This window comes from Muntiacus reevesi, chromosome 16 (assembly GCF_963930625.1).
Source record: "Muntiacus reevesi chromosome 16, mMunRee1.1, whole genome shotgun sequence".
Lineage (NCBI taxonomy): Eukaryota > Metazoa > Chordata > Mammalia > Artiodactyla > Cervidae > Muntiacus > Muntiacus reevesi.
In genome coordinates this window covers 47,719,597-47,742,105 of record NC_089264.1, presented here as the reverse complement: position 1 = coordinate 47,742,105, position 22,509 = coordinate 47,719,597, and the positions used below count along the sequence as shown (strand labels likewise).

Here is a 22,509-nt window from a genome sequence, read left to right as displayed (position 1 = left end):
ATTTGGGTTATATCGCAGGTATTATGCAAATAAACTTATTAAAATGTTTATAAACCATAATGTGTGTTATGTATGTGACATATTGTTGCACTGTCAAGCATCTAAGTAACCAGATGGAACTCTTTTAAGGAATCAGAGGTGATGGAATAATCACACTTAAGTCAGAAGCAATACACACAACTTATGTTGGCCTGCTTTATGTCTATCTTCTTTCTAAAATGTATCACTGTATTTTTACATGTTCATGATTTAAAAAAAAAAAAAAATTAACCCAAGAATGCAATCTCAGGGTAAAGAGTAACATATATTTGTCAAATCTAAATTGAGAATTTAAAAGAAAAATAGTGATTTTATGTTCTATTGATTTATGTACTGATGTTTGGGTCTCACCATTAGACAATCACAAAACAAATTAACACATTTATCATTTGTTCACCTTATTACAACCTGCATCAGACTTGCTAACCATAGTTCATCCTTAATTCCTTCTTTAGAGAAGGAAGGCTGCCAGGCAAAATCAGTTTACTAAGATATCTTTGGTTTAAGAATGAATGTGTCATTCCACATAAATTACTTTGAATTTTCAACCAAAAGAGGGAAAAACTGGTAGAGAAACTTGAAGGCAAACATCTTTAGAATATTTATTTTTTTCACATCTGTAAATTTTAGGAGTTGGGAAATGTAGCAAACATTCCTTTCAATCTATTAGTTTATTTAGAAAGCATTTTCTTTCTCTTTTTAAAAATATGTATTTATTTAGCTGCATCCTGTCTTGGTTTTAGCACATGGTCTTAGTTTCCCCATGGAACATGGGATCTTAAGTTTCCTGACCAGGAATCAAACCTGTGTCCCCTGCATTGCAAGGCCAATTCTTAACCACTGGACCACCAGGGAAGTCATTTTTTTCTCTTTTCAAGTCTCTGAGTTAGATTGGAGAAAGCTACTTGCTTGAATAAATACTAATTTAATGAACGAAATAAACACTATAGTTAGAGGTATAATCTGACAACAGAGAGTAAGCGCAACAGTTTATAATAAGATAGTAAATGATCAAAAAAATATAAAAAGTAGAGAAAATTAACCTACAGAAAAATAAGTCAGGTAAAAATTCCATTGTTTGCTTCATGTCTCTCTATATCTCACATGATTAAAGGGTCTTTTTAAGTCTCTTTTTGCATACATCTTTACTGTAGATTAAAGAAAAATTCCTTAACATAGATATATTTTGACGTAGAATTAAATTTATCTGAAGTGTGAAATTTCTCTAGACAACACCTGAAAAAAGTCAACTTTTACATTACTGTTGAGAAATTCTTCCACTGTAGACATAAGGTTTCAAAGACATCTAGGTAACTGTCTCAGGAACTACTTTGATGAAACTTCAAAATCCAAGTTCTATTTTATTACAAGCCAAAGTAATAAACGGTTATGCCCAGTGCCCCCAGATCAACAATTACTGCAGCATTATCTTCCTCACTCAATCTTAATTTAGCAGAAATCAAACCATTTAAAATCCAACAGGTATATGCATCCATTGACTTCTCCTCCAATCAAAACCGAATGGACCTGTCAACAGAGAGGCAGACTTACAAGTGTGAAACCATTTGACCATGTTATATTTTAATTTGCAGAGACAAAAAAGACAAGCAATTTATTTACATAAAACTGTACAAAAGCAAATTAAATTATGTAAAGTATTTCATAAATAGTTGGACGAGTGTTTAATACATTTCGCCATGTTTAGCATAGTTGCGTGCATAGTGACCCATAAGAAACGATGATAAATTGTTCTCTGCTTCACTATCAACATCCAAGTAGCAGAACAAGAGTCAATGATCAACATTACAAACGGATCGTACCACACTGAATGCAAGTGCTTTAAAATGTAGGAAAAATTGTCTGAAAGTAAACCCTAGGTAGCTGCAAAAATGATGCCTTCCTCCAGATGTTATATATACCTCTGCCAGATCACAACAAACAACTTTACAATATTCATCATCATCTTCACTGTTTTTTTTTTGCTTTGTTTTTCCCCCTTAAGAACTCCTCTTATATTTACTGCTGATACAATATATCTAAAGCTGTTGAGGTCTTCAGATTTCACATGCCTATTTTAGGATAGCTGTTTGATCCTTGGCAGTTTCTTCTGGTCTCTCTGTTTTATTTTCCTATAAGACAGCTTCCTAGGGTAACCTTTCAGCCAGACATCTTCAGTACCATCTTAGTTTTTCTTCCCATAAAAATAGTGCCTCTCTTGTTTTCTGAAACACAGGCAGCAGGCCAGTCAGAAACCATAATGATATCTGGAGGTTCAGAATGAGCCTCAGAGGTTCGGATTTTAGACTGAAGCTAAAGATGTTTTAATACACATAAATTGATATAGTTACTCAATTTATAAATGTGTCCTAATGTATAATGCATGCAAAGTTCACTTGAGCTTCTTGGGTACAAAAAACAAATATGGTTTATATAGTGCACAACCAAAATGAAACAGCAGCTAAAAGAAAAATAACAACAAAAGAAGAAAGAATAGAAATGGGAAATCAGTATTTTACCTTGCAAAATGGACTGATTTCATCCCTGATAATCTCTTTCTGCATTACTATTACAATAAATGCATTAGCCTTCTAGACCAAATTAAGCAGCCCATATAAATTTTGTTTTATGAATGAATGATATTTAAGACTGGTCCACTATCTGAGTTTGTCAGAAGGCAAATTTTTAATATATTATTTATTATTTTCAGAAAATAAGCATGGATAAATATACAGGATCAAAAAAGTTGGGAATAGCCCATTTCCCCTCATTGTCCAAACCCAACAACCGTTTTTTTACCATAACAACAGGTATAAAAGGCACAGTTGCTTATTTTGCATTCACTCATTTATTATTTTTTTGTTTCTTTTTATAGATTTTTTTCAAAAGCACTCTATATATGGAGTGGCACCAGATTTAACCTATTCAAAATAAAAGTCATACAAACACAAAATAGATTTCTGTGTCATGCCAGCTCATTATAATAATAAACATGTTATGATAGCTAATTCTACTAGAATTACTGCGAATACTTACAGTACACTGAATTTTATTCTTTCACACCCATTTTAGTTCTAAAGAGGCTCACAAGTTAAATGATGATGACATGGCTATCTTGTATGTGGTGCAAATGTCATTGGGGAATGTGGATCCAATTAATCCAAAGGTCCCATATGACCCGTATTAGCTTTATAGACAACAAAAGGGTTTTTAAGATAGAGTGAAATGAGCTATCTAGTGTTTCAAGTGTATCATGAAAAAAAAATGCATTAAAAAAAGTCTGTTGCACACCTGTGTTATGCAATTGAATATTTCCTTTGTAACGTGCAAGAAAAAATATGTATACATTTCATAAGTATCTTTAGAAGTATTTTGTCTTAATAGGTACTTACAGATTATACAAGGCAGAACTGCTTTAATGCAGTTTCCTAACAAAGTACTAGAATTGCATCTTTCCATAATGTAAATAATAATCAACCATAAACATTTTCAATTATTGATATTTTAGTCCAATGATTTTTTCTTCAATTACATATCTTCTTTCATCCTATTATACATAAACTAACATCAAAATGAAAATTCCATTTAAGAAAGAGTATAAGGAAATGACCCCAAAGAGTACCCCACCAAACAGAGAGGTGATTTTCAAAGATAAGCATTTTGATGACCTATAGTGAATTAGCAACCTGTATACCAGGCTACTTCACTTTGTAGTCTAAGAAATACTGCAAAGCATGAAACTACCCAGAGCTACATGTTTCTACAGTCTGCTAAAGAGCCATCAAGGCTATGCCTTAACTAGGTTACAAACATTCAGTAATAGGAATGTTTGCTCTCTTCACCTGTTATCCCCTAGCCTGTCCCTGGATTGTCACTTTTTCTGAATGCCCCAGCTTAGTTTCCCATTGTACTAAATTCTCCTCTGGAGAGGAAGTGACCCTAAAATCTGCATATTCTGTTTCTTTATACTACACTGAAAAAAAAAAAAAAACTGCATATTTTTGAACTTTGAGATGTGTATACCATGAGACATGTCACTGCCCAGAACTCATTTCTTTCATGTTCAGTCTGGATTAGTTAAAGAGATATGTTAAACAATGCTCAAAATCACATTAGTGACAAAGTCAACTAGGGGTGTCACCTTGTTTCAAAGTTGTGAGTCTCGAGATAGTGCTATATTGCACAGAATGCAAAATTAATGCACTTTTGTTACTTGGAAGTGTACACTGAACATGTGAAAAAATGCACTTGGTTATTTCAAATGTGGATGAGACCAGTAAGTACAAACTGATTCTCAAACGATCATAGTGAACTTAACTAAGACTGTTATGCCAATGTATCTTTCTCTTCCTACCTACCCATAAATATAATGTTAAAAAGTAGAATCTTCCCTGATAATATTTTAGAAACTAAACTTTAACCTCAATCAATTGCCTATTATAGTACCAAACATATGTCTCACTGGTTTTTCAGTTTCTGAACTTTCAAAGAAAATTCATGCTTTCTAGGTGCAGAGAAAATGTAAGATAAACTGGCTTTTGAGGGTTTCCTCTGTGTGCCTGGGTTCAGGGACTTCTGATGCTTAATGGATTTCCACATCAAGACCAAACCTACTCCACGATTTCCCTGATCTGCCTTATGATCTTTGGCCTTTTAATGATACAATTGTTCCTGTTAGTTGATAATAGTGGTGCCGTTCCAAAAACATATATAGTTTTTAAAAGTTATAACTAGTATAATTCATGTGATCAAAGTAGCATGTATACTAAGAATATTCAGTAAATGTATGGAACTGACGTTGATGCTCCCGACTTGAGAAAAACAACCTATGCCAATTTGGGACTGCTGTCTCTGACTGGGTATTGGTTATTTTTTCAGGCTTTGTTAGAATGTTAAAGCTGTGATCTTCCCCCAAACACTTCTTCTGGAGTCCCCCTCTATAAGGACGGTGCCACTAGAGGGGCTCTATCATGCTTGAGGGATTGCCTTCCATGGTCATTCATCATATTCTGATCATATGTCTGAAATACATTTCACCTGATCTGCTTTTTCTGATCAACCGGATGACATTCGAACTGAATCAAAGTGACTAAAATCATGTTTCAGCTTAGGGATAATGAGAGTATGTGTGTTCTGCTAATCAGGCTTGTTACCATGAGAGAAACTTGCAACCATCTTTTTTGTTTGTTTGTTTTTCTGGTTTTTGGAGTGGGGTGGGGAAGAGAGAAAGAGGGTTTGGGGAGTCAGCGAGGGGGTTAGACATGCAAGTAACAAGGATGGTTTCTACATTGTACATTTCAACCAGGCTGAACAGCGTCGCTCACTAAAGGCCTGATCTGGAGGCAGAAGTGGCAGGCAAAGCTTCGTCTCTTTGGTAGCCCCCTCTTTTTGCTTACAAGGTTTCGTCTTGTAGGTTTTTCACCCCTTATTCTCCTTCTCAGACATGAAAAGAGCTTTGCTGTCGCTTCTGTATAGCCTACAGGTAGACTTCTCTTCTAGTGAGAGTATTCACAGGAGATGGCTTGTACTCCCCCGCTTTTGTCAGGGGAATATCCTCAGTGTTGGCATCCTCGTTTTTGCTGAAGCTAGCCGCACTGAAGGTCTCATAGGATGAGGTCAGCTTTTTGTTCAGGAGGTTTCGGTTGCGGTCGCCCATGATGGCGGCCTCACCATTGGCCAGCTTTTCCTGGCTTCCTCGTTCATCGACAGGCATGAAGGTGGACAGCTTGGGCTGGCTCTTCTTCCTCTCCGGAGAGGTGCGGACGGGCATCCAGCAGGCGTCGGAGTGGCCGTACTCATCACACTCACGGGTGCACTTCCCAGTCAGGGCGACATCTGGAAGAGGTCTGGAATCTGCAATTCAAGGAGAAGGAGCCTTTAAAGCAGGCCATTTCTCAACAGCCTTTTCCAGCCTATAGGAAACTGGGGTGGGGAGGCAGTTATGCATAATATTATATTGCATATACATTCCCTTTACCATATTCCCTTTTTCAACACTCTGCAGTTCATCATTCCAAAGAACTGCTTTTATTTCATATCCATTAAAGATAAGGTTTTGCAAAAACTCCAAATTATAGAAAGAGAGTAGAGGACAAACGGATAAATTCAAGTGTGTGTTGAACAGACAACAGGTATATGAGTTTGTTACAGGACAGGTATGCGTGCATGTTCTCATGTAGAAATAAAGCATGCAAGTATATTTGTACAGGAGCAAATTTTTCCATAGTCATAAGTTATTAAATCCAAAATATAATTTTCTGTATTTATAAATTATCCCAGAAATCATGTATTTTTGCCAATTGAGTTGCTTTGCTTCCTGTTTATACATTATTCATAGAATGCAAATATGCAAAACCTTATATTTAAAATATATTATAAAACAACAGGGTGACTCAGAGGTAGAACCTAAATTGATAGTACATTGTGTGGTTAAAAAGTAAAAAAAAACCAAAGTACCAGTGGGTTCAAGCGTGAGCATCCGAGCAGAATCAGCACTTACCCAACTGGAGCCCACACCCCACCCCATCTCCCACCTTGTTAATGACCTTGTTAATGACCTTCTAATGTGCCATAGGATAGTCCCTTGAGTGTTCACATAGAAATATACCTGTCAGTACGTTTGCTGAATGGAAATACTATGTGAAATGCAATGTACTGGGTAAACTGAGTCAGACTCCTAAAATTTTGATGAAATGACACGTATTCCTAATTAAAGATTGTTGCCTAACACCATGGGGAATATCTTCTATTTCTATAAAGCTGTACTATCATTGTATGTGTCTGTCTTTGGAGAATCGTTATATATTTTCTTACTATTACAAATATTTTTTTAACGGATTTGTTTTTGTTTGAGAAAGAGAGTGAGAGAGAGAAAAACCTGCCTCACCTCAACAGATTCTAAGAAAACAACCTCTAGGGTTTTATTTAATATATTTGATAGTTTCTTTTACTGCCAAACAAAAGAACATAATATGACTGTGCTCCAATGTATATCATTTGGTATCATTTTATTACAAGGCTTGGGACTTAAAAGACTGACAAATTTTAACCTCTGTAAATATATTCACAACAAAGGAAATCCATGACATTTGCATATGCATCCTGGGCAGACTGGTTTAAAACAAAAGAGGGAGTCATTTAACTTATTCCCAATATATTTAAACCTACTGCTTTCGTCTCCATACATCAACTCCTGTAGTGTAAAATGATATTCTCATTTGGTTATCATTTGTATTAGGTTATTTTAGAAGTTTCACATCATTGAAACTCCTAAATCAAGTCAGTCCAATATTGCATGTCATTTTTTTTCACTTTAGTAATGGGTGGCTAACTGAAATATTGATATTTGTCAACTTAAAGATTTTTGACCCATTGTGACCTGAGATTTTTATGCTATGTGCTCAGAGTTCAGCAAGAAAATGCCATTGTTCTTCACAGGAAATCCAGAGTTGCTTTTCTCTTTTCCAAAGGCAAAATGCAAAGATAATTATTTATTGCGGTTGCAAATGCTGCTCTTTGATTTTTAAGTGGACAGATCCTATTAATTTTATCATCAAAAGAAAAAGCACATTCCTATTTTTGTGTATGTGCTAAACTCCCTCTGTGTCTCTCAAACACAAATTTTAGATGCATTTAAAAAAAAAAAATCAAAGTATTGACAAATTTTATGAAAGGTTTTTGTAATCTGGTTAGTTTAAATGAGCAAACTGAGTTATTTGGAATATTTCCTGTCTTGGGATACTTAATTTGAAGCTGACCTAAATGCTTTGAACAGGAAAAAAAATCTTATAAAAATGCAAAGTGTGAGATCAAATCTACTTTTTACTCTAAACATTCCTTTTCTTCTTCACTGCCTTAATAAGTTCAAGTTTTTCCTTTCCTCTTATGAGAGTGCCTACCAAGGACACTAGACAATAATCAGAAATTTAGCTACTGAAGTAGGAAAAGGTCTTTATAAATGTGTTTGTCATTCCCTGCAGGGATGATACAGAATTGTCTCTAAACATCTCTGCATTTACTTAAGTATGACAATTTACTTAGACAATGACTTACACAGGTTGCTGCTTTTGGGGATTAATTTGTGTTTCCAGTCTGAAATTCATAGCACCTTGTGTATCCTTTGTTGGAGATGTACTTAGAGATAGCTCACAAAAATACCCTAACACTCTAACACCTCTTCCTACCTGTTATATTTAATTTGTGTGCCTTGAACTCCCAGTAGCTCATAAAAAATTATATTCATTTAAATTGACTCAATTTCCAGTCAACTAGAAATGAGATGCTCTTCAGTTCATTCCTATCAGTCTTTACTTCATAGTCCGGATTATTTCCTGCTAAAATTGATTTCCTCTTTTTGCTTTTAAGGAAGGGCAGCTTATCTTCTCTGCCATAAGCCACATGTGGGCTGCCACATCTCTATCTCAGAAGGATGACTTTTAATAAGGATCTCCTGTCACTTCCAAAGTCAAACACTTGATTGGGGACTACAGTGGAAGTTTGACAAGCCTAATTGGCTGAGACATGTTGCAGTGTTTGTCATCAAATTTAGAAAAATAATCAAGAAAGGCTATAAGAGATTCATCACAAGCAATCAAAACTTCTAATCTTGATGACTCAAATCCTCAAAAGAAATGCCAATGATTAACAAATGCAATTTATATTATGATGCAATTTATTAAGGGGAGGCATGAGTAGAATAGTATTTTTTTCTGTATTTCCTTATTTTATTTTTGCAAGTAGATACTCTATATATTTTTAAAAGACAGGAGTTATATAGGGTCTTACAGAATTATTAAACACACCTTTTCTCCCTTTTCTTAAAAGATACACTCCTAAAATGTCTTCTTTTCGTGGGATTGTAGAGGCAGATCTTCCATAAATAGTAATCTTTCTTAGTCTTTCACTGAAGGAGGTGTTTTCTTATATCTAAGAACATCATTGCACACTAGTTCAGCACTCTTCCCTTTCATTTTGACCAGAGTGAAGACGGAAAATAGTTAATCATGACTCTTTTTACATGGTACTGAGTAAATTAATTAAAAAAGCAAAATATTCTGTATTGAAATATGGTATTCTCTATCAGCATTTTCTGTGAGTAAGTGAGTTCCTCAGAGGTCCCCCCTTCACACGCACTTAATCATATTAAATCTTGAGATGACTGAAAGTCAAACTGGTATTCATTAGGTCTTGTTGCTTTAGCATTATTTGCAGTTTTCCACTCTCAGCTAGCTATGCTATTTACTAGAAACATTATATATAATAACTTTGGAAAGTTAAAATCTGTTCTTAGGCATAAAGTTAATTATCCCCTCAAAAGTAAAGCGTTTCCAGCTATCATAATATCAAACAATGTATAACACATAAAAAAATTCCCTGAACTTCTTCCTTCTTACTTATCACCTCAATCCAACAGCAAGCAGGATGGAAGTAGCGAGGGGTTCAGACTATGGGAGAGCTGATGCCAAAGAGCAAGTGTTTTGACTTTCACTTTAGTGTTCCCCATAACACCATATTGTTCCTTCTTAAAATGTAACAGCAGAGTTATTTAGAGGTCAATTACTGCTACCCATAGCCATAAGAAAAAGTTACAGTCTCCTAAGAAAGAGGGAAAAAAAATCTAAGCAGACAGGAATGAGATGTCATGAAGACAAAAATTTTAAAAATACTTTAAAAACAATTCAACCTTTTAAACAACTATACATTTCCTAATGTGGAGGAAATTATAACTAATTTAAGAAATCAAGTTCTTTCTCTACCAAGAAATGCACTTCATCTTATTAGGCAGGACAGATGAGTAGGTGGTGAGAAGGTACTGCTACACAATGACGTCAGCAAGAAGTGACAGATAATATGCAGCATCGCTAGAAATACAAAGGAAAGCCCAGATTTAAGGAGGCATTTAATGTTTCCAGAATCTGTCCTATGCAATTCAGAAACTTTTAGAGGAATCAGTATTACAGGAGAGCAGTGGTATTGTTAAGGCTTTTAAAGACAGCTCTGTACCAGTAACGATTTGGATAGACTCAGTTATGCATTTTGCCAGAATCCTGATCACCCACTCCTATTCCAGGCCCTTGTCTTGGGGCTGAACGTATAAAGATATTTCCATTTCCTAAAAGAATTGTGAAAATGTTTCATTTAGTTTTTAAACATTTCCAATGAGTTTTTTCTTTGTTTTATTTTAAGTTCAGATACCTGAAGCTATGTGCATCAATCACTTATTTGTTAAAAATACAAATCACTTAATTCTCTGATCGCATGAAATAAATGGATTCTTAACAGACATGTAGACGTCTCAGACAGTCACACCCTTCCCATGCACTTAGCCTATTCTTAACATTACTTGACAAAATTTTGCAAATAAAAGACTGTGCTATTCTCGTCTTTGGGGGAGATAAAAAGCACACACAGGCACATTTTCCTTTTGCCTTTTTAAATAATTTATTTTTCTGTTCTTTGGCTTGACTTCCTGTTACCTGAAGACTTCCTTTTCTAGAGACATACCCAATTCTGGTGGAATTTGGTGCACAAGGCACAGGTTTTACAAAAAAATGCACAACAGCAAAAAAGGCAGATAAATTTTGTGGATTTTCCAACTAATATTTTAATATTAACTTTATTTTCTTTAATTCAAATGAAAGTATCATTTTTATTCCAGTGATTCAGTAGAGAACTTTATTTTAAAATAGCTGTCAGAACATGATTTATTCTTGCCTTATATAATAGATCTGCAAACAAATAACTACATAAACCTTTTATTGGAACATTATTATTATAGTCAGTGAAGTTTAGGAATGAGGTTATGAGATCAAAAAAGTGCATACTGAGTTAGACTTGGCTTTTTATATAAATGATCTAAAGATCAGGGTTTCCTCTAGTGGCGTTAGTAGTAAAGAACCTATCTGCCAGGGCAGGAGACATAAGAGATAAGGGTGCTATCCTTGGGTCAGGAAGATCCCCTGGAGGAGGGCATGGCAACCCACTCCAGTACTCTTGCCTGGAGAACCCCATGGACGTAAGAGTCTGGCGCGCTACAGTCCATAGGGTCACAAATAGTCGGCCACGACTGAGCAACCTAGCATGTACACTCAACTAAAGATCCTTGCCTTTTGTCTGTTTGGGGAATTTAGGAAGGTTAGAAAGGTGAGCACATTAAGCGATTATGGAGAAGGGAGAAATCATTGCCTTGGACAAGTAGTAGATGATCTGAATATTCCAGAAGGTTCTGTAAGAAGGGGAAATTTGTAGCTATGCAAGTGTCTCCCAGATCTACTACTAGGTGGTTAAAATTTTCTACACTGTGTTCTAATTCATCATGAAATCACTTGATTCTACTGAATTATAAGAAGAGGTAAGTGTCATCTATCCAACCAGCCCTTACTTCAGTCTCGTCTATACCTTTCCTGAGTGCTTGCTTCAAGGGACAGTGGAACTCGTGGAACAAACAGGAGGCTGCTTAGAGTGTCATTGTGGGTCCACCATGTGCAAGCTGTGTGACTCTGGATATAATTTCTCTGAGCCTCAAGTTCCTCATTTGTGAAGTAATAATACCTATTCTGCCATTTTTACGGGGATAAATGAGTAATGTATATAAAGTTTATAGCATAGTGTCTGATGCTGTATATATTTTAGGTAAATAGTATGTCACAGCCCCTGGAGAGATGTAAACACATAGATTTTTCTTCTTCTCTCTGCAGTCTTCCCTGAATGAAGTGGGTGTTAAGGGAATAGGCACCACAACCAGGATCCCTGAATTCATATCCTAACTTGGTCACTTAGTCCATATGTAACTTTAAACAAGTTACTTGATTCATGTAAATTTCCTATCTTTATAAAAGACATAAGAATGAATTAACTTCTCAGGATAATTATGAAGATTAAATGTATTAACACAGGTAAAGTTAATAGTAAGAATTCTTGACATACAATGGGCCGTCAATAAATTTTAGATATTTCAAGTGCACAACCCCTTATCCACAACTCAGTTCTCAAAATAGCTTCGAAAACCAAGTTTTTTTCCCTATATATTTACAATAAACCTGACTTTTAATACAATGTTATTTTTCATCTTTATTTATCTCACATAGTGTGAATATATGTTTTGAAGGAGAAATAGTGTTTAATTAAAGGCTCTGTCTCAGACTCTTAGATCTTCAAAATAATAGGAAGGTGAAAGTTCACTCAGTCATGTACAACTTTTTGTGACCCCATGGATTGTAGCCTACCAGGCTCCTCTGTCCATGGAATTCTCCAGGCAAGAATACTGAAGTGGGTTGCCATGCCCTCCTCCAGGGGATCTTCCCAACCTAGGGATTGAACCAGGGTCTCCTGCATTGCAGGTGGATTCTTTACCAGCTGTGTTACCAGGGAAGCCCCCCAAATAATATAGATGCATGACATTACCTTTTCTGGTATATAAGCAATTCTTATTTTAAAAATATGTTTTTTCTCAAGGGTTTCAGATAACTTACTGTGGATCTAGCAGCAATCATCAGTCAAAAGGACATGTATTTGGAGTTATTTTTTTCAGTAGCACTCATGGACTTATGCTGATAGAGTCTGCAATATACCAGAGCTACCACCCACTGAGGAAAGTACAGTGGTCATGGGTTACTCCATATCAAATATTCCCCTTAACACTTCTTTATTAAGACTTAGCCAGAGAAGATTTATTCAGGGTATGTCATAGTTGCTCAAAACTGAACAGCAAGTTCTGTTAGTTGCAGCTATCTTTACAACATACACAGATCAACCCCACAATTCCTCATTTTCATTTGAAAGAGACTTGCCCCTGAGATACTGGGTTACTATTTTGCTTTGCCTGCACAGACCACAACATAAAAAGGAGAGAGTGAGTTCCATTTTAACATGTTAAAAATTAGTAATAAGCTAACCTCAGACTAAGAGTTTGAAAATCTAGAAAAGACAACAAAAAGCAGGGAAAATACCTCACCTTCAATGCACCCTTCAGACATCAAAATTTATGAAACAAAAGCATTCAGGTTTTATGGATTTTATGACATATGTATATGCTTGCTTTAAGTCTCAAAATGAGGCCAGAAATTCCTCTCATCTTCCTATACACAGCCCTTTGGAGTGTGCTATCACTTCTGTCAAGATTCTGTTTCTGCAGCCCTTGAAGCTGGACTAGCTTTGACAACTAGAAAGACACTGCACAATTTTCAGGATAGGTCTCAAGAGTCCTCACTGCTTCTGCTTTTGACCTTGAAAGACTGCCATCTCCATCCTGACAAAAAACATGATCTAGCCTTTTTGAAGATAAAAGACTTTTTGAGAGAGAGAGATCCAGTTATTTCAGTTGGTCCAGCAAAGCCTACCCTCAGCCAGCCCCCCAGATGATGGCAGCTCCATGAGTGATCCAGACAAAACTTGCAGAAGAATCAATAGTCAAACCACAGAAACATGGAAAGCAATCACTTTTTGTTGTTTGAAGCTCCTAAGTTATGTTTGTTTTTGATTGTTTAGAGGGTGAGGAGAATTCCTTGATGTGTCAACAGTTCTCTGAGGTCACGATCATGGATATATTGTATTATCTGTGATAAAAAAAAAACAGCCTGATATATAGAAATAATATATTCTACTTTTATGTCTTCTGATCATGGGCAACAAACTGAGCAAACAAACTTATAGAAAGAATAAACATTTTCAAGGATGTAAGCACATTTAATTTGAAGTTCAAGTAGAGGACTCCCATAGAAATCTGGAAATTTTGATCCTGTGATTACAGGATTTTACTAGATTTTTCACTTAAGTGTGCTCTAGTTCGGCTGGCATGCTAAGACAATATTAAAATGTTTAAACATGTTTGGAAGCATCAGCAACTTTTCTCTGGACCTTAGGCTAAACTCAGTTAAATAGCAATTGAATGTATCTCAAGAAGCATTTACTGCCCTGAGGCTTAGACCAATGTCATTCTGAATGTGGTATTATCATATACAGTGGAGACTGCAGGCCAGATTTCAAGCAGTCTTGCTGAATCAACTCAAACATGATTCTGCTGGTTGGCACATGAAAACTGCACTGCAGCAGAAAAATGTATGGTGACTGCTGGAGAGTGATCTATTTACACACTTCAAAGATGGGGCTTCACTTTGATTTCACTCTTCACGAGTGCAAAATTTGAGGTGAGGTAGTGGAGGTTAAGCGAATATTAAGGGAAGTGAAAGGAAAGGAAGGAATTGCTGGAAAATGCAGAGATGCTCTAATATTGATCAGAAGAGTTTATAAAACCCCAAAAAAGATTGAGGATATTTATTACACAAGTTGACAATTGATTATCCCACTGAAAATAGATGGAATTCTGAGCATTCAGGCCATTCATGTTTGCTTTTCCACTGCAACAATAAAAGTTTTCATGATTTTTTTTTCTAGTCTCTTGGGTTTCTTTAAGTGAGAAATTGCTTGCTTTGGGTGTCAAAGACTAGTAATCTAATGAAAAGTAGAAGCATTGCCTCCCTCAATAAACTCAGATATGTGCCCATAAAATTTGCATAAAAATTTGAGGGGAGTTCAAGATGCCAGTTAGGTCTACAGCATGTTTATGGATGGAATTTTTACATTTATACTTTTTTCCTTTGAGTTTAAATCAATGACTAAAAAATATTTAACAAATCACAAGGTAAATAAATTAACCTTCAGTGACAGAAAGATTTAAAAGAAACAAAAAAACAAACAAATTCTGCAACACAGAAGTGAGGAAAACAATTTAGGCTTGGTTATGTTAATATTGCAGGTAAGTCATTTAAATGCCTCTATCTAAAAACCCCCAATAATTTATAAAGCTTTGTGTTGATAGCAGATTAATAATTGTGGGTAGATTTTACTGGTTACTGATCAACTTGAAATGTATTTCTTTCCTAGAACCTACATCCTATATTTGCACCAGTGTCTTGAATCGTGAGCAGCAGGATCTTCACTCACCATTAGAAGGGAGATGAATTAATGAATTCTTGACATGAAAGAATTATATACAAAATAATAATGATCCAGATGAGTTTTTTAATTAATAAAACATGTTAGCCACTGCACATTAGTTTTATGGTAAAGTGAAAAGTGGGTACTTCTAAAAGAATTGAAAGTATCTATTTAGAATCACTTTCCTGTAATGACCTTAAATCTTTAATGTCTTCAATATTGGTTGTAAAATTGTAAAATATATATCCTACAATAAATGTTAACTTTTGGAATGGATGTTTATTCTAAAAATAATATATAAGATTTCTATTAACTGTAGGAATATTATATTTAGATGGTAGTCTTAAAGGCGGTGCCCATTTTATCTTTGCTTCTACATATAACATATGATATCAATATTTCATTTTTTACAGCTGAGTAATATTCCATTGTATATATGCATCAAAAGTCACAATACCTTTTCATTTTCTCCTTCAGTGTAGTGACCCTGTGAAACTATACAATTATTGTTATGGTATGACCATTTTAAAAATACATTCTCAAGTTATTTGCATGGAATTACCTATTGAAATGTATCATAATTATACAATGACTTATCTATTGAAAACACTCCTGTAACAAGAAGTTGAGTAGTAACAGAATTCTATTAGTTATTGTGACTGAGGAGAAAGACAAAGAGTTCCTCCTTTGTGTTCTTTATGAGGAAGTTTTCGCAAAAGTCTTGAGTTCTGGAGTACTTTTGAGAGGTGAGATCCTGAAGGCTTTTAATAGGAGCTGAAACACCATTTATGAGGAGAGTTTTAAAACTTTTGGAATGCTGGCTCCTTACTCTCATCAATAAGTTTATCAGTTAAAATTAAAATTGGCCATCACAGTTAGGACCAAAGAGTGTTGAAGAGCTTGGGAGCTTAGAGCAGGTAAATCAAAGAAAAAAGAAGGAAATGATTTCTGATTACTAGCAAACAGGACTCAGTGAGCAGCTCAAATGGGGGAAATCAATGAAGCAACACTGGATCAGTTTGCTTCATTGATTTTTGCTGCTCATTGAAATGTTTTCCTTTATTTACTTCCGATTTCTTCAGAGAGTGGTGAAGCCTCATTGCTGATCCTCCCTTGGAGCCTGTGATGGGAGGATGAGCAAGCTTTGGAGATCCTCTCATGCTTACATTATACCTTTTCATGCCGCATGAATTCAGAAGCACTTCTAACGCCCCCTGTGATGCTGCAAATGCCATTCTGCGCCCACAACCTTACTACGGTAGGCAGAAAGATGGTTCCCTCCCAAAATATCTACATCCTAGTCCCCAGAATCTGTGAGCTTGTTAGATGACAGGACAAAGGAGAACTAAGGTGGCAAGGGGTATTAAGTTTCCTAATAAACTCTCCTTAAAATAGGGATTTTATAAGGTGGCAGGTTATAAAACAAATGATGTGAGCACACACTAATAATTGAAAAAGATAAGGAAACAGGCTGTCTCCTCCAGCTTCCAGAAAGGGAGGCAGCACTGCAGAGACTTTGATTTTAGCCCCCAGAGACCCAGGTCAGACTTCTCAGGTACAGAACTGTAAGAAGATACATTTTTGTTGTTTCAAAGCACTATGTTTTTCATAATTTGTTACAGTTGCAATAGGCAACAGATATATACTCCCACCACTTCTCAGAGGAAGATCAGGGGACGATCAGGGTAGACTTGAAGCATTTGGTCCTATCTACCCATATTTATCCATTAGAGGGAATGGAGTGGAAAAACTTTGATTTTTGAGTTATATTTACTCTGTTCAAGATTTTTTTATAATTTAAAAAAATTTTCTATACCTTAGTATCTAATTGTCCAAATTATTTGTATCTGACTGATCAATAAAGTTCAGCAAAGTACTAAGAGCTCACCTTTCTGAGTGATACCATGTTCTTCCTAGTTCCTCAGTGAGAGCTGTCTCGGAATTATTAAGGCTTTCTCTCTTTGGGTAGTGTGATTCTCAAGAAGAGAAAAGAAAAAGAATTTGACATAACATACAGGAAGGAGAACCAGGTACCAGAGTACAATCTTAATGAGGTCTCTGTCAAATTATTATGATGCTTTTGTGATTTCCTGATATTTATTCCTTGTGTCATATTTGTCTCTTTGTTAAGCCTGTTCCCTCTTAGTAATTAGTAGGAGAGCTTCTAATTGAAAAAAAAAGGCACCTTTATGATTATTTTAAGAACAGTAAGTAGAATAAATCTCTCCCTAGTTTAAAACTCTCTTCTAAAAATTTCAGTATAAGTTTCAAACTTTGTATTTCTACATAGAAATTCCTTCAAGATCTGAATCCTGCCTACTCCTGACCCTGATCTCTTTCTGTTCTTACACGTTCCCTTTTACCACTTCAACAGACCTACTGGAGCTGTCATTTCTAGAAAGTCCCTTGCTGTTCCAGGCCTTCATGGCTCTAACGTGCTGCCTCTTCCGCTATTCCTTGGCTTCTTATCTGTCTCCCACAAATCTTCCAAAACCTAGTTTCAACATGTCAACTTGGAGATTTCGCCTAACCAGGCTGTCTAACTCTGACTTCTCTTTACGTCTCTAGTCCTCATCATATGTCTCCCCTTGGAGTTGTTCAGTCTCTAAGTTGTGTCCAACTCTTTTGTGACCTCACGGCCTGTAGCCTGTCAGGTTCTTCTCTTTCTGTCCATGGGATTTCCCAGGCAAAAGTACTGGAGTGGGTCATTGTTTCCTTTTCCAGATCCCCTTTTCCAAGGGACCTTCCCAACCCAGGAATAAAAACCAAGACTTCTGCATTGGCAGACAGATTCTCTACCCTTGAGCCACCAGGGAAGCCCGTCTTTCTCTACCACAGCATTTAATATATTGCAGAAATCTGCTACCCATTCATGTGAGTTTTTCTGTTAAAGGATACTCCCCATGGCTTGAATTCACTTCACAAGTTACTAAACTGTGTACTTGGGATACTAGCACCAAGCTGGTAATATAATCAATATGTGCTTTTTGAATGATGGATGAAAAATGTGGTGGGGAAACAGATTGCATGTTGTCTCTGATGATTCTGTCTAACTCCACAATGGCCACAGGTAAATAGAGGTAAAAGGAGGATAAGGACATATGCAATCACAAACACAATGCAATTGGCAAGTACAGAAGGTGAAGTAGATTCTATTTGTTTGTTCACTATATACAGATCTGAATAAACTTCTCTACCCTTAGATAGGGAAACAGTGGAAACAGCATCAGACTTTATTTTGGGGGGCTCCAAAATCACTGCAGGTGGTGACCTCAGCCATGAAATTAAAAGATGCTTACTCCTTGGAAGGAAAGTAATATCCAACCTAGACAGCATATCAAAAAGCAGAGACATTACTTTGCCAACAAATGTCCATCTAGTCAAAGCTATAGTTTTTCCAGTGGTCATGTATGGATGTGAGAGTTGGACTGTGAAGAAAGCTGAGCACCAAAGAATTGATGCTTTTGAACTGTGGTGTTGGAGAAGACTCTTGAGAGTCCCTTGGACTGCAAGGAGATCCAACCAGTTCATCCTAAAGGAGATCAGTCCTGGGTGTTCATGGGAAGGACTGACGCTGAAGATGAAACTCCAATACTTTGGCCACCTGATGCAAAGAGCTGACTCATTGGAAAAGACCCTGATGCTGGGAGGGATTGGGGGCAGGACGAGAAGGGGATGACAGAGGATGAGATGGCTGGATGGCATCGCCGACTTGAAGGACATGAGTTTGAGTAAACTCGGGGAGTTGGTGATGGACAGGGAGGCCTGGCGTGCTGTGGTTCATGGGGTCGCAAAGAGTCGGACACGACTGAGCGACTGAACTGAACTGAACCCGCCCACTCTCCTTACCCCCTTTCAGAGCCTGTCCTATAATTTCTCTAGCTGAGATTTATTTTCCAGTAGAACAATGCAATTGATTGAAATAGCCCATGGATATATTTTAGAAAATAAAATGCAGTCCTAAGCCTGGGGCAGGCTAGTGGGATCACTAGAAGCAGTAGTGGGTGCAAAGTAAAGTCTAATGAGAAAAGCTTATACTTAGTAGTCACAAGATTACACATATGAACTAATTTGTTAAGCTTCTTTGCTCACAAGTGGTAGCTATTTTATAGTTACTTTAATGTTTTCAGGACCTCTAGTTGGCAGTTCTATGAATCTTTCAATAATAAACTTGGGAAATGAAATTTATTTCTGGCTTATACACAGCTTGTATCATAGAAGAGAAATTTCAAAGCATGAAGGAAAGGTATTCTATGTGATGGAAAATGAAAAGAAGAAAGCTCTCTTCTCTCATTCTTGTAATGTGGGTGTATTTTAATAGGAACTATTGTAGGCAATGTGCCAACCTATTTCAATTCAACAAATTTTATTTGCCTTTTCATAGCGACTTTATGGGTACATGTTAAGTGAGTAGGATCATGGGCAGTTTAGATCAGTACTTTTCAAACAGAGAACCAAGATCACCTGGTTGGTGGCTGAAGCTATTTATAAGGTTATAACTGGCTCATACTATGTTCACATTATTTTGCAAATATTTTATTGTAGATTTTTCAATAAGGGTATGTAAATTTATATATATGTATTTGGTCCCCATATAAAGTAGACATATTTTTCTGGGCCACATTGAATCTATAATTTAAATAATACCATGTGGAAATCAGTATATTTTTGGCTATTTCTGAGGAAGTTATATATTCTATGATATCTAATATAAAACATAACTTTAATTCGCACACAATGTCAGGTTAATTTTCAATTGTACTTTTAGCTGTCATTTCAAATTGTACTTTAGAGACTCAAGTGCTATCCTTATTAAAAAGGAATTCAGATAACTTAAAGAATGAGTTAGCCACATCCCCAATAATCACTTCAGGAAGTCTACTGTAAATACAGTCTCTTATTTTGAGACATTCTGAATTTACAGTTAATTCCCCAAATCCCAATTTCCTAGAATTATATGTAATTGTGATGAGCCTTCTCATAATCCAGTTAAATCCTCTGATATACTTTATTTCAATCAGCAAAATGGCAACAGACCCTTTAAAAAAGGAGGACTTAATGTGACTTCTTAAAAGTCATGTAGACATTAAGATGTAGGACACATTTAAGCTGTCTACTTGTACCACTGGTCTAATGCCTAAGTATTAATCTGTCACAATGTCAAATTACATACATTTAGGTTTCTTTTTTTTTTTTTTAAGTAAAATGTGTCTGCGCTTAACAAACTCAGAGTGAAAAAAAATCAGGACTGCAATTAGAATGTCATCTCTTCTGCAAATGACACGAGAAATGCATGAATCAGAGCTTAACAGTCAACATAATTTCACAGATAATCATTGCAAAATTATGGTAATGCAACAATGCAGAGTACAGTGAGATTAGCAGACAGTGATGATCAACTATTTATCTCTACCATCTGCCATGCATGTTTTTTATTTAAGTTTTTTTAATTTTCTGCCAATGTTGTCAGTTTGGAATTTGCCCAGTAGTGGGCATTGCATAGGAAAAGAGGTTTCATGGTGTAAACAAATTTTTCCATGTGTTCAGTGAATTAGCTTCACTGGCTCTTAGGCAAAGAAGACTGGTTGGATGGAATTAACTTTAGCAAGCTTTGTTTTGCCCTGAGTCGTGTACGATTCAAATGTGTCAATTCTATACAAAAAAAAAAAAAAGGAAAAAAAGGATAAAACTACAAATATTGCAATGAGAATCACCACTGACGCATATGCTTTGGGAATTTCCTTTAAATGACATACTTAAAATTTACGTGTACTATATTAATCATTGGATTGTACCCCATGAGTACTTCAGTGAATCATTTGGTGAGAATGTTGCTAATTTGTCAATATTCTCTGTCTGCAAATAAGCCAAGGACTAATGGAATCGGGACATGCTATGGCAGGACAGAGGAACTCAGAGGAATTTGAACTATGCAAGAAAATAAGAGATGAACTTTCCTTCACAAAGCTGGCATGAAGCTTTCAGGTTCAGGGAAGGTAGATAGCACTATTATGGTAACATAACCTGAAAAAGTATATTCATTCATTCAGGAAATATTGATATATCAGGCACTATTCTAAAACATATATTAGTTCATTCAATTCTCACAGCAATCTTGTGATACAGGTTGTATACTGACCCCATTTTACAGATGAAGAAAGTAAGGCATAAAAAAGATAAATGAGTTTTTCACAAGTTTGCATCTAGAGAATGAAAGAATGAGGTTGCAAACACAGACATTCTGACTTCAGTGTTGTGCTGTTAACTGCTATACATACTCCTGTTCCATTAATAACACATTAACATACTGTAAACTCGTGTCATAAGCTTGAAAAGAATTATCTATTTCTAAGCTGAATTAAAGCAGAAAAGCATTTTCCTATCCATAGGAGAAGAAAGCTGGAAAAACAGTATCTTCAGGTATACTAAGAATCTCAGTAGACTTAGCTTGAAATAAGGGGAACATTTTTAGTTTGGACAGAAAGAAAGGTGAAAACTTAAGAAGCATGTGCGTAGAAGTTCCAGGACCAAAATGATTTTGGGAAACGACTGTTTTTCTTGGTTCCTTCTCTCACAGCTACCCCTCAGTTGGTCTCTGAATGGATGAAGAATTTTGTATCTAAGTCAAAATAAGGAGTCTAAATTACTATGTTGGTAAAAAGCCTCAAACTTCTCCTATTATTAAAGCCATATTCAGCTAAGAAAAGGTTGCATCTTCACAATATTGGTCTATTTTTAATTCTACATGGTAAAAAGACACCTCAATTATGAGGTTTGAGATCACTGTCATCCCAGAGACAGAAAAGCCAAGTTTGGAAACCATAGCATGCTGGGCTGAACTTCTGAGAATGGCAGATGCCAAGCCACTCCTTGGTGAGGTGAATGTGAGAAATGGAAATAAATGCTTTAAGAATAGAAGAAAGAAGTATGATGGTTATTTCTAGCAAACAAAGCATCAGAGAGATTATGTAGGACATAATAATCACAATTGGGTTGGTTAAATTGGGAAAGAAAACCTGACTGTACTGATTTCTTAAGAGAAAATGAAGACAAAGAAATATTTGAGTCATATTTATTTAACCCTGTATTAATCAGGTAACTGCATACATATTTTTAGATGATTTGAGACTATATAGATGCAATCCATGAGTCTGAGATTTAACCTGTAGGGATGAGGAAAATGCATGTATTTTAAAAGAGAATGAGGTAAAAGTGGTGCCTTCAAGTATACTTAATACACATCACACTTTTTTCATGATAGTATCTTGGAGCCCAAACCAAGGAACCACGCACAGTGCAAACTTTTACTTTCACTGTGGGAAAATCTTTACTTTCATTCCTACACTAGTGGGAATCAATGAATCAGTGTGATTAACACCCTGGGATCTAAGCTAAGGAAGTTTGATTGAGTTCACATTCTGCCACTTACCAGCAAAGTAACCTCGGGCAAGTTACTTAATGGCATCTATCTCATGGGTTGTTCTGAGGATTAAATGAGACAAGCATGTTTTGTGCTTTGTATAAGTATCTACATATAGA

At 35.9% G+C, this 22,509-nt stretch overlaps 1 protein-coding gene across 4 annotated transcripts in view; it reads right to left on the bottom strand.

Annotated features, from left to right (window-relative positions):
• Positions 1–451: 451 nt before the first annotated feature.
• The window catches only part of PCDH7 (protocadherin 7), a 454,602-nt gene continuing 432,544 nt past the window's right edge, over positions 452–22,509 (bottom strand). For 2 of the 4 annotated variants that reach the window (XM_065907636.1, XM_065907638.1), the window contains exon 3: positions 452–5,889. In XM_065907636.1, coding sequence (XP_065763708.1) covers positions 5,513–5,889 — 377 coding nt within the window. In that variant the 3' untranslated portion in view covers positions 452–5,512. The remainder of the gene's footprint in view (positions 5,890–22,509) is intronic. The other 2 variants (XM_065907639.1, XM_065907641.1) reach the window with 1 other exon arrangement.